General features: G+C 53.7%; 5 protein-coding genes across 6 annotated transcripts; 2 read left to right on the plus strand and 3 right to left on the minus strand.

Annotated features, from left to right (window-relative positions):
* The first annotated feature begins 327 nt into the window (after window positions 1-327).
* Window positions 328-3,509, plus strand: LOC112883865. 2 transcript variants are annotated; one of them, XM_025949120.1, is made up of 6 exons: window positions 328-656; window positions 778-955; window positions 1,040-1,298; window positions 1,386-1,604; window positions 2,222-2,364; window positions 3,020-3,509. In XM_025949120.1, exons 1-6 carry the CDS (start codon window positions 409-411, stop codon window positions 3,317-3,319), a joined length of 1,347 nt encoding a protein of 448 aa, XP_025804905.1. In that variant the 5' UTR covers window positions 328-408; the 3' UTR covers window positions 3,320-3,509. The 2 variants fall into 2 exon arrangements, with proteins under 2 accessions (XP_025804905.1, XP_025804906.1); XM_025949121.1 differs by having other exon boundaries at window positions 330-657; window positions 806-955.
* A 1,033-nt stretch (window positions 3,510-4,542) lies between these two features.
* On the minus strand, window positions 4,543-5,438 carry LOC112887314. The gene has a single exon (XM_025953455.1). It carries the CDS (start codon window positions 5,293-5,295, stop codon window positions 4,942-4,944), a length of 354 nt encoding a protein of 117 aa, XP_025809240.1. The 5' UTR covers window positions 5,296-5,438; the 3' UTR covers window positions 4,543-4,941.
* A 2,908-nt stretch (window positions 5,439-8,346) lies between these two features.
* Window positions 8,347-10,178, minus strand: LOC112884159 (atherin-like). The gene is made up of 2 exons (XM_025949513.1): window positions 9,100-10,178; window positions 8,347-9,016 (listed from the first exon to the last, which is right to left on the minus strand). Exons 1-2 carry the CDS (start codon window positions 9,955-9,957, stop codon window positions 8,615-8,617), a joined length of 1,260 nt encoding a protein of 419 aa, XP_025805298.1. The 5' UTR covers window positions 9,958-10,178; the 3' UTR covers window positions 8,347-8,614.
* Window positions 10,179-11,259: 1,081 nt separating this feature from the next.
* LOC112886251 lies at window positions 11,260-14,322 on the minus strand. The gene is made up of 6 exons (XM_025952081.1): window positions 13,983-14,322; window positions 13,816-13,888; window positions 12,044-12,095; window positions 11,894-11,963; window positions 11,573-11,696; window positions 11,260-11,470 (listed from the first exon to the last, which is right to left on the minus strand). Exons 1-5 carry the CDS (start codon window positions 14,052-14,054, stop codon window positions 11,613-11,615), a joined length of 351 nt encoding a protein of 116 aa, XP_025807866.1. The 5' UTR covers window positions 14,055-14,322; the 3' UTR covers window positions 11,260-11,470; window positions 11,573-11,612.
* Window positions 14,323-15,634: 1,312 nt separating this feature from the next.
* Window positions 15,635-17,965, plus strand: LOC112884102 (PLASMODESMATA CALLOSE-BINDING PROTEIN 3-like). Its single transcript, XM_025949431.1, has 3 exons — window positions 15,635-15,823; window positions 16,239-16,512; window positions 17,231-17,965. Exons 1-3 carry the CDS (start codon window positions 15,772-15,774, stop codon window positions 17,580-17,582), a joined length of 678 nt encoding a protein of 225 aa, XP_025805216.1. The 5' UTR covers window positions 15,635-15,771; the 3' UTR covers window positions 17,583-17,965.
* Window positions 17,966-23,395: the final 5,430 nt, after the last annotated feature.

Here is a 23,395-nt window from a genome sequence, read left to right on the forward strand (position 1 = left end):
TCGCCGTCGACGGGCCACAAGTTCTCGCGGGCTTTGCCTCGAAGACCATCCATCTTATCTTACTGCACGATACGCGTGTCAAGGGCATTGCTATGCCCATGAACAAACTGGCCTCCCGTGAAATCTTCGAGCCGGAAAGGTGGCTCGCGGCAACGAGCACGGCCAGGGCCCATCCGAGTACCCGACCGAGAGTGTGAGACGGCGCTAGAAACCCGAGCGAGCTCCCCAAATTCCAGGGAACCATCCATCCGTTGCGGCCACCAGCGCCTCCCAGCCACCCGCCGCCTCCGCGTGTCGCCCCATCCAGCCATCAGTTCGGACCCCCCGCCTGCAAATCCAGCGCGCTGTAACCGCCGGGGCCCCGAGACGCCCCCCCAGCCGCAGGCTTCGGAACCGGGAACAGCAGCAATGGCAGCCGCAGCCGTGGCCTCCAGCTCCACCCCGCGGCCGCTCCGCCTGGCGCCGCGCCGGGCTCTCGGCGGCGCGCCCGACCACGTCAACGCCCCGCCGCTCCGCTCCCGCAGGCCGCGGCTCGCCGTGTCGGCCTCGGCCGGGGCGGAGGCGGAGGCCGGCGGCTCCGAGCGGTTCTACTTCAACTTCACCGGGTTCCCCTTCCCGCTCGGCCCCTTCCTCAACCGCCGCACCATCCGCACCGAGGTAACCTCCCGTCTCTCGCCCGAAGGCAGCTTCGCCTTTTTTTTTCTTTTTGCTCCGAGACGACGACCGGACGCCGGCGAGTTTCCTCACGATTAGTATCTCCCTTCATTGGTGCGCGCCGGCCGTTGTGGGTGGATGGATGGATCAGGCGGTGAAGGGCAGCATATGGCTGTTCGAGCAGGAGCAGGCGCTGGGCTTCAGCAGCGTCTCCACCAACATCCGCATGACAGTCATCAGGCTCAAGTCCGGCGGGCTCTGGGTGCACGCGCCCATCGCGCCCACCAAGGAGTGCATCCAGGTGCGCACGCAGCACGCTACCTACCTGCTCGGTGCGGTGAGTTCCCCCCGGTACGCCGCTAACGTGGTCGCGATTGGGTTGCAGCTGCTCAAGGAGCTGGACGCGCCGGTGGAGCACATCGTGCTGCCGACCTTCGCGTACGAGCACAAGATCTTCGTCGGGCCCTTCTCCAGGAAGTTCCCCAAGGCGCAGGTATGGGTGGCGCCCAGGCAGTGGAGCTGGCCGATCAACCTGCCGCTCGAGTTCTTCGGCATCTTCCGGGCCAAGCCCCTCAAGGACGAGGACGACGCCACCCCGTGGGCCGCCGAGATCGAGCAGAAGGTTCTCAGCTCGCCGGAAGTTGGTATTGACCCTGCAAATGTTCAGCATTGTCTTCGTTCATTGCTGTATGCATTTCTGTCTGAAAGATTGAATGTATCGATGCTTTCAGGGATCGGACCATATGTGGAGGTGGCTTTCTACCATAAGCCTTCGAAGACATTGCTGGTGACGGATGCTGTCATCTTTGTTCCTCGACAGCCTCCGGAGTGTATCAGCAAAGAATCATTGTTAGCTTCGGCCAAGAACGGATTGGCAGTGAAGCTATTGAGCAAAGGGAAAGAGGTTCCAGATGAACCAGTTGTGGACAATACACTGAACCGTCAGAAAGGTAACTAGGACAGTCAAACCTTACTTTGTACTACATTGATACACAAGAAAACAAAACAGATGCCGCTTTAAAAAGAAAAAAAACAGTTGAAATTAGTGAAATGTAATTCTCATATTTTAACCACAGTAGTTTAGTAGTATCACGTCCCTTTAAGACTAGTTTTGGTCATCATCTGCTAAGTCGTCCCATATTATAGTTTATAGGAGTAGTTTTCAATGTACTAGGAACAGATGCCTGTCCATGTTCACATAATTCAACTAGTTGATCGTTATTACCAAAAGAAATTACCCTGTAGACAGGCCTAATTTGCAATTGATGGTTTTTTATGTCGCTGATGAAGAGCCTTACAACAATTTTTTTGACCTCCCTTGGTAACTTCATTCTCTCTGAAGTTTTGGTGTAACCATGTTCCAGCTGGTTAGACTAGTGAGTATGCAATATTTTCTATGTATTGATTCAAGATTCTAGACAACAGAAATGAATGTTCTTTACATATTTATTTTCTTGTCAAAGTTCAATGTTTTGTGGAAAAAGGACAGCATAATGATATGTTGAATAGTAAAAAGTCATGTACCACATCAAAAATACTGATACAAGCTTTATTTATTATACAAAAGGATGGGAGAGGATGGTGCTTCAAATACTGTTTCTTGGCCCCTCAAATCTTCTTGAGCCAAATGCAAGTTTTGCTCAAATGTCACAAAAATTGATTGTCTCACCAATTGTCAAGACACTCGTTTTCAGCAAAGTTCCAGAGAAGGTAAGTTTCTTGTGGCAATTGGAAATCTAGCATCACACATCACTGTTGATACCTTACTGAGTTACTGGAGGTCACTCTTGCGCTTATGGTTTCTCAACCGTTTATCTCCTCACAATACCAGCGTTTAATGTTTGCATCTTTGCACCAAATATGCCATTTGCACCCGAAGTATCCCCGGTCCTAGGGATCAGAAATGTGTTCATGCTCACTGTCTTTCAGTAGGCCTGCCTATTAGCAAATTAATTGTCAAATCTTCAACTCATTAGCTGTTGCTATGTGCTCATGCTCACTGACACAAACTGTCAGCACTCAGCAGCATTCATCTTTTCAGTAACTGGGAAATTTATAACTTATATCTTATTCAACTTTAACTATATTCAGTTTATAGTTAACATTTGAAATATAGGCATTCTTTTCCATGTGGTATTCTAATTTACAGAACTGAATGTTCGAGATACTATATTCTTTCTGATGTTTCTAAAATTGTACATCAATCCACACTCAAGTTTAGAACACAATCATATATGATTGGTGCTAGATCACTAATTTTCCAGCATTTGCATCCAACCCTAGATAAGGCAATGTCAACACTACAAGCTAGCACTGCAAATAGTAGCCATTCAAGCTAATGAAGGTCATTTGCCTCAATCCACAGGTGAGGGACTGGGTCGACAGGATCGCTGCCGACTGGCCATTCCGACGGATAATCCCTTGCCATTTTTCAGCCCCAATCAACGCGAGCCGATCAGACTTCCTGGCCGCCTTCGCCTTCCTTGACGAGCTGCTCCCTGATCGCCCCGCCGCGGTGCCTGGCCTCTCCCTGCTCTTTGCCTCGTTCATGGGGAAGGCGGCCAGCTACTTCCCTCCTGACGACATGAAGACGCTTTCCTCGCTGGACGAGTTCTTGGTTTCGGTTGGTGCTGTCAAGAAGACCGTCTCCGGGAGGAAGAGGTGATGCGGAGAAAGCTGGTGGATTGTGCATAGTTTTGTAAGAAAACACAGTTGCTGTAGCTCGTGCTTGGAGCATGGTTTACACTGTCAAATCTGTATGTAGTTAGTGGACAAAAAATGGTCCATTAGGCTATAACATAGGAAAGAGTACATTATCTTCTTGCAATAGAAAGCCTTACTGCATATGAAATTTTACCAGCTGTAGCAGAGTGATGCGTTGCCATGTTTGATCGCGGGGTGGCGAATTTGGTGCTGCTCATAATTCAGGCTGCAGAATGCACAAGATTGTGGCACTGTCTACCCACGGGCGATCGGCAAGGAGTTACCTCTTGATCCGATCCAACTCTGTTTCAGTTAATGCAGCAGGGCTGCTCTGCTTCCATGGGCAGGCGCACGCGGCACGCCAAGGTTTCTTTCACGCGTCAGGGCGTCGAACAGCAAACTCATTATGAACGACGCATCCCAAGCTCACAGTTCACACGTCGAAGCGTCCGCCCCACCCCTTCCGTTCAGACGTGCGCCACGGACTTGGATTCCGCAGGAATTCGCTGCGAGATCCGATCGCCGGCTCGCGCGGCGCCGCCGCACGCCGGCTTTGCCGCTCGCCGCGCCGCCCAACCGACTCACCGCGGCCGTGCGCGGGGACAGAGCGCGGCGGGGACCGGGACGGGAGATCGTCTCGTCAGCGAGGGGGAGACGCTGCAGGGCTGTCAGCCTGTCACCATCAGTTCGAACTCTGCACTCGTCGTCAGAGCTTAGTACTGACGCCGCTGTCAGGCTGCCACGGCAGTTAAGTTCGTTACGACGACCCGACCGGAAGTCGCGGAGTTTACCACGCCGCGGCCGTGCGTTTTTACCGCCGCCGGGACCGCGACCGCGAGCACGGAGGCGCGTCGCGTCGCGTCCGCCCGTCGACGCCACGAATTGATTGCGGAAGGCGAAGCCGTGGGGCGCCATTAAACCCCTGCGTCCCTCCCTCCTTTTGCAGTCACAGGAAGAACCAGGGCGCATTAACTGCCCAGAGGCGTTGCATCGCGGCGGCGATGCCGACGGCCGACGCCGACCACGGGGGAGGAGTAACGCGCGTGACCTCATCTCGTCTGTCGCCTCCGGGTTCAGATAAGCGGCGAAGCGAAGGTAAAAAAAGGATGGCGCGTTCGGCCGTTCGGGCACTCGTGTCGTCGGAGACCGGCGGCGCCCCGGCGAGGATTGAAGAAGACATGGCGAGCGAGACGACAAATTCTGCGGACGTCACCGCGGGAAAAAAAAACACTTCCAGTTTTCTGGTGAACAATGGAAGCCAAGAAGGCTACAGCTACAAGGGGACCCCAGCAAGAAACAGCGCAGCGGCAAGAGCCAAGAAGTCAAGAATCGGGAGGAGGACGATTCGACGAAGAACTAGCCTATACATGGCACACCCACCACCTATCTATCCAGTATCTCTGTTATTGTCATGCAGGCGCCGGCGTCGATCGGGCCTCCATTGTAAGTCCTTTCCGCCGGGCCGGAAAGCAGGGACAAGAGAGGCCGACGGGCGGCGCTTGCATGGCGCTGCTCCTTCCGCGCCAGGAACTCGGCGTCCAAGAAACCACGAACCGACCGCGCCGCGTCGTCGTCGTCGTCTCATCAGTTGTGCAGCGGGTTGGGCCCCGTCGGCACGAGCCGCTTGGCGACGCCGTAGCGCACGTCGATCTCCTCCCCGCCGCCGCGTCCCGGAGGAGGCAGCGGCACCGGCTCAGGCCGGTGGTGGTGGTTGTGGTTGTGGCGGCGATGATGCCCCACGGCCCCGCCGCGGCGCCTGAGGTGCAGGCCGTGGCACCAGGAGGCCGGCGCCGGGTGCGCGCTGCGCGGGTCGCACATGCGGGCCAGCAGCGGGTCGGCTGCGGACGGCTCGGGCGGCGGGTGCAGCGCGGCAACGGAGAGGACGAGCAGGGACGCCACGAAGAGGAGGCGAAGGCCCCGGCACCACGACGGCACCATGGCTGCGGCCGCGTGCGCCTGTCCGATCGGGAGGCCCGCCCGCCCGCTTCTTGGTTCTTGGGGAGGACGCTGGAGGGCCAACTCGACGAGTAGGCGCGAGGGGAGAGGAGGGGGATTGGAAATTTGGGAGGGGAGGCGAACGAGGGAGAGGGACGTGTGGGCGAAATTAGGGGGGCGGTGGGCTTTAAAAGCCCTGGCAGGAGGCGCATGAGAAGCTGGAGAAAGTGGGGGAAAAAAGCGCCGAAATGAAAAGAATGTAAAAAAATTACGAATGCCTGATTTCAGGCGTTTTCTCAGACGGCTCCATCAGCCGTAGGATCTCAATGGACGGCCGTGATGCCATGTTCCACCACCTGCTCACCTTCTCTCCTGCCTGACTCCCAGCGTCAATTTCTTTTTTGTTTTCTCCTGTTCGCGCTCGATGTCCCTCAACCGCCTGCCTCCTCCATTTCAGCCACCATCCTATACTCCGATCGCTTGCCACCGGCCATCGCAGCCGCAGGTGGCGTTCCTGCCATTTTTCTTCTAAGGTCAGAGGAGGAGCCATGGCCTTTGACAGCGGAAGATATCTGCTGAACAGCTATTTCACAATTGTCCATGTTTGAGTGCCTGGAATTTTTCCAATTCCAGGAACCTGAATTATGGTAGGCGTGAAAAATAGCTGCAGACGAGTATACTAGCCCATAAATCAAGCCAAATATTTGTAAGCACCAAATATCAGCAGCCAGTTTTGTTTCCTCCACCATTTAAAATCAATTACCTTGCTTTTAAGTTTTAACACTCGTAATTGTTCTTTATGGGTGAAAGACTGAAAGTAGGAGTATTGGAGCAAACCCTCAAGAAAAACTGAAAAAAGCAGTAACTAGATATTTCAGTTTGTAAATGGCGTTGTTGACCCCAGCTACCCATGATAAAACCTAGAATTTGGTTTGGTGCATACTTCTGTATTTATGTAAATGCACGAAATCTAATAAACACCAGCTTATGTGGGAAAAAGAAAGAAAGAAGTAGAACCTTCACGATTTCGCAGTACAAACATGGTGCAACAAAATAAATCACACCAATCAACCGCTAGTTGTTCATCTGGGTTGCATACTGGTACTGACGTACTGTCAAGGATTAACTGACAAGACTGTAAAAGACGTGCTGTTTATGTTTAGAAACTTCAGCTAGGTATTTTTCTTGAGCTCTGTTACAGAAAACTTGTTAGTTTTCTTAGCGGATCTAAACTGGACGCGTTGAGCAATCGGTATTCGGATTCGTGTGCGGATCCAGCCCTGCAGAATGGTCGTGCTCAGAAATCAGCAGCAGTCAGCACTCAAGCTTATCAATGTTCACTATCACAGCCTACCAGTGCTGTAGCCTGTAGGCAAATATGATCCATTATCACAGTTATTCATTCGCTTCACAAGTTCAAAACAGGAGGTATGGTTCAGGATGGCATGAGCAAACTTAGGGGTTGTTTGTTGTTTGGTTTCGGCGGGCTAAACTTAGCCCTTTCACATCAAAACAATTTTATCATTTAGAAGTATTAAATAAAATAATTTTATCATTTAGAAGTATTAAATAAAGTCTAATTATAAAACTAATTACAAAATCTCTAAACTAATTCACGAGTCGAATCTAATAAGACTAATTTGACTCAATAGAACCGCACAAATTTAAGGCAGGTTGAAAGGAACCTGTGATAACTGAATACTTTTTTTTTTTGAAATGAACAACTGGATACTTCAAACATAACAAATTTACAAGGGTTAATTGGATCCATACCATTATAAATACTCAACTTCGAAGATCTACCATTACAATTCGGCTATACAATCCGGCTATTTAGAGGCATGCCATTACAATTCATCGTATACATGAAATGTACCATTTTGTATACATGAAATGTACCATTTTGTACATCCGGGAGGCTGCTGGGTCCACGAACAGGTCGTTGTCCAGCTACCATAGTTTGGTATGGACCGAAATACCCTTCCCTCCACATCTCGTCTTCTCCCATTCATTCTGCTTCTGCAGAGCAGCTGCGGCAGGGCCATAGCCTCCCTTGAGCATTTTACTGCTACCCAGCACACCGAGAGCAGCACCTCGCCACTGGCTAGAACCTCGACTGCGACGACACACGCGGCGGTGAGGTTGCCAGGGCCGATCTCGAGGACGGCGTCGCCCGGACGGATCGCAGTGCGGCACACGATGTCGTCGAGGACGCGCATGTTTAGTGAGCAGGTGCTGCCCTCTCTGGTTCTGCGGCCGGAGGAACGACGCATCCCACACCTTCGATGCAGAGGAGGAGAGGTAGCGGACGGCGCCGCTGGCCTAGTTCTCCATGGGCCATGGTGGCGGCGGGCGAGGCCGGAGCTCCACGACGCCGTGCGCACGGGGTGGCAGCGGATACACGCGGAGCCAGGCCGGAGCTCCATCTCCACGGCAGCATGCGTGGGGCGGGGGCGGACAAGCGTAGGGTCAGACCGGAGCTCCACGGCGGCGGACAAACGCGGGGCCACGCCGGAGCTCCCGGCGGCGCGCGCGGGGACGATGGATGCGATGAAGTGGTGGTTGCAGTTGCAGCCGATCCATTGGGGAAGATGGATTAGGCAAGAAATGAAGGTGATGACATGTGGGGCTCGCATGTCAATGAGATGGAGAGATGAGATGTATCGGAGGGTATTTTTGTCCATACGGAAATACTAGAGCTTACGCGTGGGACAAGAGCATCAAAGACGTACAGAATGGCATATCTCGGGCAGAGAAACAATTGTAATGGTATATCTTCAAATAGCTGAATTGTAACGGTAGATCTTCGAACTCAGGTATTTGCAATGGTATGAATCCAATTAATCCAATTAACAATGGCTCCAAGTTCTGGATAAACAGCTATAGAAATCACATGTCATAAACATGGATTGGCCCAAGAACACGGTCGGGCGATCTTCTTCAACCAGCAAGGACACCATCAGAATATGGTGGCACTGTGATTCATCCATCCAGGATGACAATGAGCATGGTTGATCAGAAACACAGGATTATTCAAGGACCTAATTGTTTCAGTTCAACGAAATTATCCAAGCTACAATTCTGACTCTCAGGGCCAAAAGTTGATACTAGTACAGTAAGACAATCCTACAACAAAATGCAATTAACAGAGAGGTCATCTGAGCAATACAACTGCCCTAGTTCTAAAGTTCACAGTTGTACAGACTCTACCCTTTGAGAGATCCAATCTTCCCTCATGAAACATCGGTGTAAATGCAGCAATGAGATGACAAACCACAGGGTTATAAACCCAAGCATGGCACAGCATGATGCAAATCGAAAGTTATCTCCTCTCATCAGCAATCCTCCTCGACTCCATTTGCACGGGCATTGGTGCAGCAAGCCCAGGCTTACCATTAGCACCTCTCTTGCTAGGCTTCACCTCATCAGACTCAGCAGAGCTCGAGTTTTCAGAGCTCTCATCCACCTCATTTCCGTTCTCCGTGTTTCCATTGAGCTCGTGAACCTGGCCATTACCAGAGAAACTCACCTTCTTCTTGCTCGTGGACGGGCGTCCTGCCATATACGCAGCCTTGCAGCCTTCATGGTACTCGTCAGTGTCCAATGCATCACCCATGGCCACCTGCTCGTGCTCTTTGACCAGCACCTTGTCAACGAACTCCAAGATCCGGGTAAGCTCCCGGCTCACCGCGCGCTTCCCCTCGCGGATCATCGGGTCCCCTCCCTGATCCAAAACCCAATTCAAAACCCAGCACACCGACGGCATCCGGATCGAATCGAATGAGGTCATGGTGAGGCTCGCATCACCTGGATCGCGTCGAGCCTGAGGAGGACGCCCATGGCCGCCTCGGAGACGGCGGCAGGGTCGGCGCACCCGCGGCGGCCGGAGAGGGACCCCCGGATCGCCGCGGCCTTGGACCGCAGCACGGCGAGCTCCTTGAGCTGGCGCAGCGTCCGGGAGCGCCGCGCCAGGAAGCGGCGGAAGTGCGCCTGGATCGTCCGCGCCGCGCGCTCACTCGCCGCGGAGGGCGGCCCCGCGCGCGCTGGTCGCCGCGGCTGCCCCCGCAGCGGAGGCGAGGGCGGGGATTCCGGTTCCGGTTCTGATTCCGATTCCTCTTCCTCAACCTCCTCCTGGTAGCGGGCCCCGCGGCGCGGGCGAGGGTTCGGGTGGGGCGGCCGCCGCGCCGGGAGAGGGGCGGGGAAGCTGCGGGGGAGAGCGGACTCGAGCGCGGCCACCCGGCGCAGGAGCGAGTGGAGCAGGAGGTGGCCGTGGTCGCCGGATGGGTTGGGCTGCGGCGGCGCCGGAGGGTGGGTGTAGGCGTGGGTTTTGGCCTCCTGCTGCTGGTACCGGTGCTGATGCTGGTATGGGTGGGGGTACGGATAGGGATTCGTCGCGTGGTGCGCGGCGGGAGGAGGCGGCGGCGGCGCCGGCTGGGCCTGGGGCTGCGGCTGCGGCGGTGGCTGGGCGGGCGCCGGGGAGCTGAGGAGGAGGTGGGCGGCGATGGCGTGGAGGAGGTGGTCGGACGCGGCGGAGCTGGGCGGGGCCGGCACGGGCGCGGGGTAGTAGCACGGCGCCGCGCCCGCGCAGCCGCCGCTGTAGCCGCAGCCGCATCCGCAGCAGCAGCAGGCGGGCGGGGCCGGGTCGTGGTGGCCGTGGCGAGGCATCCTCGCTCGATGCGGCGGGGATCTCTCGGCGTGCCGGGGACGGGGATCGGCGGCGGCGGAGTGGTTGTCACTGGCTCATCCGGGGGAAAGGAGATGCGCTTTGGAGCCGAGGCGCCCGACTGCCCGTGCCGCCCATGTGCCGGCCGCTGCGGCCTGTCCAGCGAGCGAAGCGCACGCACGCCGTGGGCTCGTGGCGCCGCGGTTTTCGGTCGCTGACTGGTGGGGCCTCCTGACGCCCGGCGTGGGGTTTATCTGTCGGATTGCTCCGGTTGCGAGCCCGTGGATTCGCTTTGGACGCGGGGAAGGAGCCGCCGGCGGTTGGAGGTTTTTGGCGTTCTGGGGGGTTGCGTGCCGTGGCGGACTCGCCGGAAGCTGGCCGTTCACCATAGCCACGGCCCACGGTTCTGAACTTCTGATGGAGTTGCTTCGACCGCTGACCAAAGGATGGGCTGCTCCAAGCGCAGTCCTGCAGGCTGCAGCCGCAGGAAAGCCGTGGTAGCTAGCATGGGCCACGGAGTACCGACCCTACTATTTACCCAAGCAAAAACGGCTCAAGGAGTCCAGTTCAGTGTTCAATGCTGCTGTTCAGTCAGTATCAGGCCAACATCGTCCTCCATCCTCCTTACCTTCTAAAATATATCAAACTTATCTAAAATACGTTTATATAAAAATATATCAATGTTTAAAATACTATACTAAATCGGTATCACTAAATCCACCATGAAAGAATTTTAATAGTACATTTATTTGGTATTATAAGTACATATGCACGAAGTGGTTAAGAGAAGAACATTCTTTGGCGTAGTTCTGTAAGATTAGCTTGAGCCCATTATGTTGGGAATGATGTATGCCCCGTTAACAAATTGTTGTGCTTAGTGATTGTCAATAACTGACAGTATCTCAAATCTTATTCAGCAGGAAGAACTCAAAAAGCTCCATTTGTTTATTTAGAAGTCGCTCCCAGAAATTACGGGCTCCATACGTGTTTGAAAATTCAGCAAAGCTCGACGACACGTTTAACAATGGAAAACCTTTCTCAGAGAAATTCAGGCACACTACCAGGGTTTCTTTCTTTCATTACTATTCCAAATAGAGCCGGGGTCCGTATCAACCTACTGTCTAAGCTTTCAATTTGTTAATTATCTCTTACTCCCGGTCCAATTTTGGTTCAAGTCAAGCCCATCATCAATGACTAAAATAAGCATTCCACAAATGCCATTGCAAAATCCTTGTAACTAGAAATATGGAGGGCAATATTAAGGCGTTGCTTTTTCTGCCTGTGTTCGAAGGCAAGGCTAATGCTTAGGGGAAGCTACCGCGCAACTCCATTGATTGGATATCCAAGAGTCAACAAAAGCTGTACAAGTCAGTAAACACGAGCACAACTGAGCAATGTGTTCCTTCAGTGCCGATGCCTACTACCAAAACGGATGGCCTAGACGACAACCACTAGGAAGTGGGAGTCACTAAGAACCAGCTCCCTGATTTCTCTTCCAGAGGGCACTCAAAGTACCTGCAAAACCAGAGCAATTTATCAGCACGATCGTACGTGATGATCAAAACAATAACAGCAAGCTAGAACCATGCAATTATTTAGAAGCTGTACAGTGCCTACCTTCGATGACATTGTGAAGCATGTTATGAGCTACTTGCTATTATTCTTCCTTGTTGAGAAAGCTCTCCGGCAAGGAAAATTCTTCCCCTTGACTGAAGTTGTCTTTTTCATCATCCTCTGGTTTCTGCATTTGTTTCAACAAAACAAAAAATAATCATTAAGTCTTGCAAGTTGCAACCAGACTGCAGATTCTAGACATATATGTGAAATTGTGGTAAACTTATGCACAACTCAAGTCTAATTGATTTCAATCATTCACACAAATATAAGGCCAGGATAAAAGGAACATAAGAATTTGAAATATCGGGTTTCTCAGATTACCAGCATTTCTAGGTTAAAGAAACGATCCAATAGTTGCAAAACCTCATCAGCGGAGAATTGGCGGTCAAGGCTGCAGAATATAATATATGGTCAGCCCAGATTCCGTATATTTTCATTGTGGTGGAAATTGAAGGATTCCAACGCAGCCACCTTTTTCTCAAATATTCCATGAGGCCATAGAGAACAAAGTGCCGATGAACGCCTATAAACAAGCATGCCAAAATTAGGACATATGCAAATAAGAGAAATGTATTCTTTAGAATATTGTTTACGTTGGTTGAAACATGGTCCACAACATTATTTGCCAGAATTCCCAATTCCCAGTTATTTTCAGACAATCCATTTTATCTAATTTTTTTTGTAGTATTACTTTCCTGAACCTCTTGTGTCCATTGATCATGTATAAGTATCACCACTCTTTTACTAGCAATACAATATAATCTATGTCATTCTAATCATTCTGCACCAATTTTATGCTGCGTCAATTGTCAAAGATCAAAAACTTCTATACTTCTATTGCAAAGCGCTCTATCAGCAAAACTTGTTAAAATAGGCAATCGTCTATCAATCCCAATGGTGCCCCGCTATGATATTTTACTCAAAGCAGAGACTTAAATGCCCTTCTACAACACCATACAAATTATTTATACTGTCATACTCAGGTGTGAAGCTACTTAATGACTACCGGGAAAATACGAAAAATGTTGGTTGCCCTCAAATTTCTAGTTTTCTACCACTTGTGCGCACCCATAGCTTGAAGTGGTGCACCCCCCAAGCAACTCATCAGCAAAACTAACAGCAGCAGAACACTTTGGCCCAGGGTAAGCCAGGAACTTGCTAACAGCCCAGCAACACTAACAGTCCACACTCCCTGGATCTGAGCTCATCCTCCATCACATATGCTCTGTTTGATTGCTCTTAATCTCGATCGACCAATGCTCTCAAATGTCAGGTGCTATCCCTTCTACTAGAAAGCCTGCGCTTTTCATTCCTAGCTTCTTCATCCCAGCAAACTTCTCAAGCACCAAGCGGGTGACACTATCATTAGTGGCCAGTCACCATGATCGCGTTGTTGGAGACTAGGCAATGAATGCATGGTGTCTGCCTCTAACACACTAACCTCTTGCGGCTGTGAACGAGGCAATCATTGGCAATGCTTCTTTATCCTTTTGATTAACTCTCAATTATCTGCATTTGTTTAGAAAAATAGTTTTAAGTATATCTAGGGAGCCGAATGTGCATCTTTTAGTTCTTGGCTTGATCACGTCAATTTCAGGAATGTAAATTTGTATGATCGCCTAGTGGCATATCCCAAAATTTTAGAAAATCCTATATTATGAATATACATGCTGGCGCATTATACAGGATATCAAGATACGAAGTGCCAGAGTGGCGCACCCCACTTGTTTTCGCTCTAGCTTCACTGTTGGTCATACTCCATCGACCATCATGGAGGTGCAGATAATGCCCTCAGGTGATTAACTCCGAACCAGGTTGGTTTCAGTATGTTTTCTTCGTAAGAAGAATCGAATGAGAAATTGCATTTTTTTTTCAATTTCCCACCTGCAATTATACAATACTAATTCCAACCTCATGCATCAAACCTCAACAACAATTCCAACCTTGCACATCAAATTACTCGGCAAATGGCAAAGGTACCAATCACGGATTCAACGACAACAATGTGGACATGTTGGTTCTTTCAAAGTGCAAGTACATGGTTTTTGTGGCATTAAACACCAACATTTGTTATATGCGGGCATGAATGTGGACATATAGTTCATTGGTATTCAGATTGCTCACTCATTGTTTCCCTATTTTACCCCTCAGTGAATTAGTGGTATTAGCATGGGTTTTACCAAAGACTGACTATTACTCCAAGGGAAAACAAGCTAGGAACGGAGCTAAGGGTTTGGTGAAACCTTTGAGTTTGGACGGAGGGTAGAACTCGAGAGCCTGGAGAAGCCTCAGCTCCAACTCCACCTGCGATTGCTCCTACCATACCAAAAACAACAGGAAACTATCAGTGACAATGATAACACGCCCCCTTCCTTAAGAAAGAGAAGAGGAGGCGAGGGGATAAAGGGACCTTAGGGAGAGACGAGGCGGAGGACGGCGGCGCCTGCACCGGGGAGTTAGGGGCGGACTCGACGTTGTCCATGCGGCAGGAAGTCTAACAAAAACCCGCGCCGTCACCTGGTGCGCCGAGATGAACAAAGGACGAAATCAATCTTGACCGGAGGGATCTCCACTCCAATCGACTCTTGCTGCACCAGCACCACACCGAGGTGGGAACGGCGGTTGGAGGATCCGGCGGAGAAAAGAGGGGCGCAGGTGGCGGTAGGGAGGGAGCCGGCGGCGGCGTGCTCGGCCTGCGCCCTGCGGCTCGTCGCGTTGGATTCGCGAGGCCGGGGTGCGTGCGGAAGAGACCACACACACATGCTCCAACTCGGTCACGAAATTGCATGGCCCAGCACGGCCCATCTTCGGTAAGGAGTTCGGCCTATCTTTTTGGTAGAGTGCGGCCCATATTTGTGCTTAATCAATCCATTACGTACTACGTTTAATAGATTGTGCCATTCAATGTTCCGTAAGACTTTGTTAAACGCTTTTAAAATGTATTATGCTAATAGTTTCAGCAAATCATTCCCGCTCATCACCCCCAAAAGAGTTAAAGTAGTATATTCAAAATTTTGAAGACTGGGTTTAGATTCAATATTCGTTTTCCTAATCTTGTAGCATTCTATGTGAAAATGTTAGACTAGTGTATAAAATCGTTGATGTTTTAGAAAATAAAAAAGAATTTGGCCTTCTATTTGTAGCGCTATTTCCGAGCAACGCCATAATGCTAAATTTGATATATATATATATATATATATATATGATTTCACAAGAAAGATGCATTTAAAATCAATCTCATATTCTCCTCTAGGGTCAGGCATCGTCAATTATGCACCAATACTTCGTGTCCCATGCGAAAACTCGTTCTGAATGTGCAATGCGTAGGAGTTACCGTGTTACTTCAGAACGCTTTGCCCGATCGTTCAAAATTCAAGTTTCGTGTTTTTTTACGGTTCAAACCGGTACCTGTCTCACCCGTTTGCCGACCTAAATCTTGGCCGCGACAATCATTCCATACCAAAAATAAAAAAAAGGAGAACAAAAAGTTTACCACTACTCAAACCTTTCTTTACCGCGAAAGGGGCAGGTTGTGCTATGCCCACTAAAAAAAGATCCTTGGGGACGCAAAGCGGTCAAGCAGACAACCTGCATCCGAACGTTGAAACTCCTCAGGCGGCGGCAAATGGCGGTTTTGCCCCCCGCCCGCTGCCACCACCATCTCGATGCAAATGCGAGCCACAAAGCCAGCCAGGCCCCCAAAACACAGGGCCGCATCGGCTCCCATGCCATGACAAAGCAGGACAGCGCAGGCCAGGGCGCCGCTCGGCGTGCACGCACCCCGCCTCTGGCCTTTGGCTGACACCCGCACAGCGAAAGAGAACAGACGACGATGAGTCACCGCTGCCCTGGCTGTGGCTTTTGCTCGCGAGCGAAATCGAGCCGTTGGCGTCCGGACGCGGCCGTGCTCCCCGCCCAAAGGGGGGCACGGGCACCCACTCCGTCAGCCACCCTGCACGGCCACGCGCACGGTGGCGGTCGCAGGGGCAGGGGGGGAATGGGGATAAAAAAATTGGGGCGCCGCTTCGGTGTGTGGTCGGTGCTCCGTCGATAAAAAGGGGTGACGCCTCGGAGAGCTTGACGACACTGCACACCACTCCCCACCACCCCGAGCTGTCCCCCATTCCTTCCGCACTAGCTGCTCGCTTGCTCTAGAGTTCACTCGCGGTCCGGTCCGGAGAGCTCGAGCTCTTGCAGCCATGGCGGTTCCCCTGCTTCTCCTGCTGCTGCTGGCCATGTTCGCAGGCTCAGGTGAGTGAGCTCCGGATCTGCAGCTTAGCTAGCTCTCTGCTCGAAGCGCTGGGTGTCTTCGAGTTTTCTGCCCTCTTCGGTGTCTGTAGCATCCTGAAATCTTTTGCTCTTGAGCTCCGACCAGCGTGCTTCTTGAAGCAGTAGTTATTCGGCCCAGCTGCTATCTGGTTCGCCAGACATTTGTTGGAGCCGGGGATTCTCAGGGACAAAAAGAAATCGGTTTATTTTTCCTTTCTAGTCACTTGCTTTTCTAGTAAGTAGTAACGTTTGTTCTTGGGCAAGTTGGATTCGCATAAAAATGGACGGAATACATACAGGCTTACAGAGTTCTGATGCACAATCGCGACACAGAGAGAGATGTGTTGCCCCTACCTAGTGTCGATTTGGAGTAACCTGCTCCCTTCTCTGCGCGCAGATGCGGCGTTCTGCGTGTGCAAGCCCGGCACCCCCGACGCGATGATGCAGAAGGCGATCGACTACGCCTGCAGCAAGGGCGCCGACTGCGCCCAGACCACGCAGGGCGGGCCGTGCTACGGCAACGGCAACAAGGTGGCCGTCTGCTCCTACATCTGCAATAGCTACTTCCAGAGCAAGAGCTCCATGGGCGCCACCTGCGACTTCGGCGGCGTCGCCACCCTCACCAGCACCGACCCCAGCTCCGGCACCTGCAAGTTCGCCTCCGGCCCCAGGTAAAAGCAAACCATCTCGCATCACTGATGTCCATAGCTTAACTGTTCAAGTGTAGAACTAGGAGCACGGTAGTGTCTGTTACTGCTGATTAGAGTAGTGTAGTTGGAATCTGGGAAGTCGAGTGTCCTAAGCAGGACGCAGTACATTTGGCATAGTTTAATCGGATTATTGCGCCTCGATGTTTAGATTCTGTACATGGGGAACGCACGGCCGTGCACAGTCACACAGATGACAGTCACATGTTACACTCCAGTCACCAGTACCCAAGAAGTAGTGCTGCTCGAGTACACGAGCTCGAATTATTATGCAGCAAGTTGCAAGCTTGCAATGCCAAATCTGTACAAAAGAATTCTAAAAAGCATCCATCTTTAGCCTGTAGTCTCAGCAGCAACAGTGTATTGTTCCCGGCATCGAGTTCTTTGCCCATGTGAAAATAAAGCGCATCTGAAACGGATCCTCCGGTCCGAGCTTTAAAGCAATGTCTTTACCGAGCGACAGCCCGCTGGCCGTCCGCCGCGCTAGCCAAAGTACAATGAACCTGCTGGACCCCAAGTGCACCGGTGCCGATACATCCGCGGTTCATCCGTTCACCCAAAGAGCTTTCTTTTGCCAAGCCAAGCATACGGATATCCCCAGCCTGATTTTTCGGTGCACGATAGCTAAAAAGGGTGGCTCTTTCGTGCGACTAACGTGTCTTGCTCTTGATTCGTTCTGCAGCAGCGTTGGCACCGGCGGCGCCGGCATGGGCACCGGCGGGACAGGCGCCGGCACCGGCGGCATGGGCGCCGGCGCGGGCACAGGAGCAGGCACCGGCGCTGGCACTGGAGCAGGCACTGGCGGCATGGGCGCGGGGACCGGGGCTGGCGCTGGCACCGGAGCAGGCACCGGCGCGGGGATCACGACCCCCGGGAGCACCCTGAGCCCACCGTTCGGCGGCACGGGCGCGTACGGCCCGTCGGGAGCCGGCACGGGCCCCGACTACAACGACGCCGCCGCCCCGGTCGCGGCCGGGCGCCACGTCGCCGCCGCGCTTCTCCTGGCCGCCGCGGCGCCCCTCCTTTTCCGCTGAGCGCCGCGCGCTGCCAGCTCCCAAGGGGCAGCGGGTTCCCGTCCGGGCCGGATTCGGCGGGCACGCCTGCGCCGCCGCTCTGGCCCGCGGTCGGGCGCGCCTTTCGGGGCTGTTGTGCGGTTTTGATCGATCAAGCCATCGGTGTAGCAGCCACTGGCACGGGCTGCTACCGTCCCAACTGACCTCGTGCTGGTGGCCGCCATGTGGTGCTTTGTACTAGTAGAGATCTAGGGGATTCTTTTGTAGTTCCGGACATACGTGTCGCCGTGTTCGCCCGTCCTTTTTTTTTCTTTTTCGCGTTTGTTGCTATGCCCTGTTATGTCATGCTAGGCTGTGGTACTGTACTATGCTAGTTGCTCGTGGCGGCGGCCACTTTCCATGCTTGAGGTCTTGCTGGAGCTCTGCAAAGCAGGTGCCTCTCGTGCTGCACGCTGCACGTTCGAACAGGCTAACCTCTTGCGCTGGGTGCAGCACAGCTCACATGCCCAGCATTTTGCGGCGCCGTTCATTGCCTAGCACGTTGAGAAATCTGGGGTGCGCGTTGGTGGGTAGAATCGTTGCCGATCTACTGGAGGCACCGTGATGTTCCAGGTTGATCCCGGGGGACGCTGGGGTCCTCCTCTAGGTCCAGCCTGAGCCGGCGGAGGGTTCTGGTCTTTCTGGCTTGTCCCATCGGGGATCGGGCGACGTGTCCGGCGAAACATGCCGACACCGACACATGAGGCTCACGAGGTGATCTCTTCGGAATCCGCGACGGGGGGACCAGCGGCGGCCACCAGATGCCCCCGCGCGATTGGATCGGCAGAGGCGGTGCCGGTGACCGTTGTCGCGGCTCAGGCGGGCGTGCTCGCTGGCGCGCGTGACGCGAAGTCGCGAACCCACGCGAGGCCGCGCAGGCGAAGCGGCCGTGCCCTGCCCCCACCCCCCCCCCCCCCCCCCCCCGCGCCGCCACGCCGCTGTGGCTTGGCTGGTCGCGGACTCGCGGTTAACGGCAGCACTGGCCGTTGCGTGGGCGGTAGGTAGGTGGCGTGGCGCCGGGTGTCCGCTCTGCCGCCGGTCGACGCTGTGGTTGCTTGGTTCCGTACGTTCTCGGTGGCGACCCGGTCGACACCAGCGTTCAACCACGGCGGTGGATTAGCCGTCCGGCCGGCCGGATAAGCAGCCTTCTGTGTTGGGCCTATTGCTAGCCGGCTGCTGGGTGAGGGTGGTGGATCTTCCGAGTCCGAGAGATGCGCTCGCTCTCTGATCGTGCGGGCAGCCCACAAATGCAGGATGGGCTACATGCCTACATGGACAACCTGACCCTCGACGAGCCCATATGAATGAACAACATAGAAGTGCCCTGTTAGCAGCCCACTAAGGATTATTTTAGCGGGCCGCCCGGCCGAAAAGGTTTGGTCAATGCGGCATGGTGGAGACTGTAGCAGTTTTCTCTCTCTCTTTTTTGAAAAAAAAATGAAGATATGAATTATGCCGCTTATGCACCTGTTAGTGAGCCAGCATTTTATTTTCGTGAAAAGCTAAGGGGCGATCGAGTGCTTGAGCCTCTCGAGCACTGATTTGTCAATAGTAGGACGTGTCACTCGAGTTCTGCTTTTTCCAACTTCAGATTCGATGACGGTTCTGACAGGTCTTCAGCATCAATTGCTATGGATCGGGAGTTTGGGACTTTGGGACAAGGGTGTGCCTAGGGAGGAAGGCTTCGCTCGCATGGTTTATGTCGATTTGTTCAGTGTGCGTTCGTTTCCTCCCCTCTAAAGTTCAGATCCGTCACATCAAAGAGAATCTTGCTATTTAGAAGTATTAAATAAAATCTGTTTATAAAACTTTTTGCACAGATGGGTGCTAATTCGTGAGACAAATTTAATGAGCCTAATTAATCCATAATTTGCCACAGTGATGCTACAGTAATCATCCGCTAATCATGGACTAATACACCTCATTAGATTCGTCTCGCGAATTAGCCCTGGGGTTCTGTAATTAGTTTTGTAATTAGACTTTATTTAATACTTCTAAATGATAAGATTCTCTTTGATGTGACACCTCTAAACTTTAGATCATAGGAAACGAACACACCCTGCCCTATAAAAAGACGATTTAGGTAGGCTATACCAAGTGACATGTGTGATTTACTGAACTAGCTAGAGAAGGAGAGATATGAGAAGCAGGTTGCAAGTCTGCACCCGTTGTACAACAAGCTTTGTAGGAGAACGAGAAGAAGGGGATAGACCAGGTGTTAATGTGCAGCCCAATAATCAACTATATTAAGATGATACGGTGATAAGATGTAGCCAGCAGCTACTTAAATTATTAGCCATACTCTTAAGAAGCGGACGTGGAAGGCAGTCAAGAGCGTTCCCAAGCCAGGGAGTGGTGCAGGTGCGATGAGAGCAGTGGTTTTTATAAGTGTCCGTGTTTTCTCCTTTATAATTTCAAAACAAAAAAAATATTCTGGTTTTGGAAATGGTGTTCTTTTTTTAAAAAAAAACTGTTGGCACTGAAAGCTCATCTGTTCTTCAGAGTTTCAACGGCGCTCGTGTTCCGTGAGCAGCAGTGCGCGCATACCTGCATATCGTGCCGTGCTGGAATCTCAAACTTGTCGATTAAAATCCAAACCCAACATGCTTTACTTTTGTGTTCGGTACCAGATGTCACAAGGTGTGAAAAAAATACTACTCGCAGCAGCCCAACAGTGGCTGTCGCAGCGGAGCAATCTGTCCGTGCGCCCATAAGCCGTCGATCCCCTCCTGCTGCACCAGCACCTACCATGCCGCTGCGCTTAGTGCTTAGCCCTGCCGTGTCGTGCCCCTTGACCCCTCCTGACGTGACCACTCCTTAACGGCCCGAACGACTTGACCCGACGTCGAAAGGTGTCGGGACGCTTTGCCACGGCGGACTCTCGCGCCTTCACTTCCTCGTCCCATGCGCGATCGGTGCAGGCCCGTAGGTTGGTACTACGCAGTACGCACGGGCTGCTCGCTCCCCTGACCCGCCGGCAGCGGCGGCTGGTACGGCATGGGCTCCGCCGCTCTACGGTCTTGTCACTGGTGCTCGGCATGTGAAGGGGGCTGGGGGGCCGCCGGCGCGGGGTTGCCTTTGCATGCGCCGGCTTTGCCGCCGTCGCCCTCCGCGGCCTCGTCTCGACGCCCTTGTCCCGTGTCCTTTTCTGCGGGCGGGCGCGCACTGCGGGGTCGATCGAGTGGCCGTCCCTGTCGCCCCCCGGCTGCCGGCGGCGTACGCGCGCGGCGGGCCACGGCGCCGCGCGCAGCCACCCGCTGGTCGCCGATGATGCCGCGACGGCCGCTGCTGCCTGGTGTACCGGCGGTGGGCCAAGCTAGATCGATATCTCAGAGCGGCAATTTGTAGCTGGGTAGCTAGAAAGGTTGGAGGAATCTTGATCTTTGCATTGGCACCTCGAGATCTCTTATCTCGGAAGATCGGGGATGGGCTCCACGGGCGCACGCGGCCAATCGATCTCTCTACGATCCAGCGCGGCGATCTACCGGTGGATCTCGCGCCGCGTCGCTTCCAAAAGCTGCGGCTGATCCGATCCGGCGCACGCGACGGGTCGTGGTCGTGGCGCTAGCATTTGGAATAACGTAGCCGTGCAAAAGGGCGGCGTCGCGACAAGCAGGACGGAACGAAGACGGCGTGGGCGCGGGCGCCTGGCCTTTTGCTGTTGTGCGTGCCAATGCGGAAGGGCACCACCAGGCAGCGGCCGACTCGTCTGCGTGGGTGCCGTTCCGGCTGTCACCGCCCGTCCGTGTCGTCCACGCGCGCGGACATGCATGTCGTCGACCGATTGATCGATCTCGCGGGGGGACATCGACAACGGCAAACGAGGGAAGGGGTTTCTCGGGCATCCAGAGCACTTGGGTTTAGGCCATCCAGTCTAGCTTGCCCCGCCATCATGCTAACTTGCTGGGCTAGATGTCCTGTCACCGATGCCATCCATTACCCTCTTGCTCCGATAGCACCATCGTCGTACCATTTCTCTATTCATAGGGTCAAGTCTCGCTCGAGGCGGAGAACAAAGAAGAGCCATAGTTTCACTGAAGAAGAAGAAGAACATTGGTTGCATATAGCAATGAGGATTTTCCAACCTGGAGGAGAGGGGTAGAGGAGAAGATGTTATTCAAGCGTAAGATACAACATTTCACTCGATTTACGGTTGTGTTTGAGATAAAACTGGCCAGTGCAACATGACGAATCATAAAAAGCTAGCCAGTGCGTGGCGCTACGGAGAAAACATCAGATCCGACATGAACGGCATGTCGGCATTTCCGAAAGAAGGGATGGGGAGAGACGCAGCGTCGTTGGACAGGTCATGGATGGCAAGTGTGGCTAGAGGCCTGATAGGCACCAGAGGCACTCACGCCTACGCCTCCGATTCACTCCGGGAAAGGGAAAAGCCTGTCCGAGAGCAGCGACCAAAGAAAGGCTGCTGGAGCTGGACGCCTGATGAACCGTCAGTCTCCGACTACTGCTCAGACAAATCAGGGGTGGGAATGAAGAAGAAAAACTGAAAACAAAATGGGAGTTGAAATCCACTGCATGCGTGGTAAATTCTGACGAGCCCGGCCGGTAGTTATCCGGACCCCCCGGCGGTGAACTCCTGGTGCTGCGCGGCGCAGCCCAGTGCCTCCCCCTCCCGGCTCCCGACGTGGCCGTAGACGCCGCAGCGGCGTACGCGTACGTACCCGGCACCGGCAGGCATACCACCATCATTCACTCTCACCGCAGCAGCAGCTGTACGTTCTGCCGCCACGAGAAGGAGAGACGAATCCCGGCGGCCATTTCACTGTGCAGCCCCAGTAACTCGGGTTCGTGTACTGCCCGACGGGAGGATACGTTGCCGCCGCTTCGGGCGGCATCTCCCTGGACCTGCCGCAGCGCCGCGGCAGCGGCGTTAATTCGCGGCAGTACTGAGGAATTCAGGACGTACGCAGGCACGGTGAGGGACCGGCCGTGAGAACCGGGGAGCGAGAGGAAAACTCGGGGGGAGGAACGGAGCGCGGAGGCCGGGGGATCCGTGTACCATTGGGTTTTGCTTGCGTTGGTTCTGCAGGGGTTTGGGTCCAGGGGGGGACGGAACGGATCGGCCGGCCGTAGGCGAGCGACATCTCCGCGCGGCCGCGGCCTCGGGCGGCCGGCCGGCCGGCTCCGGCGGATCGCTAGCTACCGTATCCTGCACGGCGGCGGCGCGGCTGCGCGCGCGTATTAAAGAGGCCGGGGCCGGGGCGTAGCTACTACCGCGCCCCGGGGGGATCCGAGTCTCAGCGCGGCATCCCGCTCGCTTGCTTCGGTTCAAGGCTTCAGCTCCATCCGCTGCTCCCGCCTCCCCAGTAGGCCAGTACAGCGCAGGACACACAGTACAGGACCACCGCCTCCTTTTGCAGCTACTCCGGGCTATGGCTGCCTGCCTGCTAGCCTCCCTCCCTCTCTCCCTCTCTCTCAGTCTCTGTCCGGCTGTCCCTGAATGAAGCAGAGAGACAGAGACGGACAGCCAGCCTGCCTCGCATGTCTTTTAGCTCGGTCGCTGCCCATGATGCAGCCCTGTCAGCGCAGGTGCCCCAGCAAGGCTACTATGCGCGTACGCTGTCATGATCTGAGCTCTCCCCCTCCCTCCCTCCCTCCCTCGCTCCCTCATCAGTATTTGCTCCATATGGGGGTTGGTCCAGGAATCCTTCAATTCACATCGATCGCTCGCCAACCAGGAGAGATCATCGGCAGCAAGCAAGCATAGACAGGCACACACGACCGATCAACTCGCAGCTACCACACTCCTATTCCATCCATGCGTCGTCGGCGTC

This window comes from Panicum hallii, chromosome 3 (assembly GCF_002211085.1).
Source record: "Panicum hallii strain FIL2 chromosome 3, PHallii_v3.1, whole genome shotgun sequence".
NCBI classification, from domain to species: Eukaryota; Viridiplantae; Streptophyta; class Magnoliopsida; order Poales; family Poaceae; genus Panicum; species Panicum hallii.

Bases quoted from the DNA above. Each gene is read 5' to 3' on its own strand.
- LOC112883865 (XM_025949120.1), top strand. From the start codon at position 409: ATGGCAGCCGCAGCCGTGGCCTCCAGCTCCACCCCGCGGCCGCTCCGC. The intron at 657-777 runs GGTAACCTCCCG...TTGGTGCGCGCC, and splicing joins CGCCGCACCATCCGCACCGA to GGCCGTTGTGGGTGGATGGA. The intron at 2,365-3,019 runs GTAAGTTTCTTG...CTCAATCCACAG, and splicing joins TCAGCAAAGTTCCAGAGAAG to GTGAGGGACTGGGTCGACAG.
- LOC112887314 (XM_025953455.1), bottom strand. From the start codon at position 5,295: ATGGTGCCGTCGTGGTGCCGGGGCCTTCGCCTCCTCTTCGTGGCGTCC.
- LOC112884159 (XM_025949513.1), bottom strand. From the start codon at position 9,957: ATGCCTCGCCACGGCCACCACGACCCGGCCCCGCCCGCCTGCTGCTGC. The intron at 9,017-9,099 runs GTGATGCGAGCC...GTTTTGGATCAG, and splicing joins TCAGGCTCGACGCGATCCAG to GGAGGGGACCCGATGATCCG.
- LOC112886251 (XM_025952081.1), bottom strand. From the start codon at position 14,054: ATGGACAACGTCGAGTCCGCCCCTAACTCCCCGGTGCAGGCGCCGCCG. The intron at 11,964-12,043 runs GTGGCTGCGTTG...TATATTCTGCAG, and splicing joins ATGGAATATTTGAGAAAAAG to CCTTGACCGCCAATTCTCCG. The intron at 11,697-11,893 runs GTAATCTGAGAA...AAACAAATGCAG, and splicing joins TCTTTAACCTAGAAATGCTG to AAACCAGAGGATGATGAAAA.
- LOC112884102 (XM_025949431.1), top strand. From the start codon at position 15,772: ATGGCGGTTCCCCTGCTTCTCCTGCTGCTGCTGGCCATGTTCGCAGGC. The intron at 15,824-16,238 runs GTGAGTGAGCTC...CTCTGCGCGCAG, and splicing joins GGCCATGTTCGCAGGCTCAG to ATGCGGCGTTCTGCGTGTGC. The intron at 16,513-17,230 runs GTAAAAGCAAAC...TTCGTTCTGCAG, and splicing joins AAGTTCGCCTCCGGCCCCAG to CAGCGTTGGCACCGGCGGCG.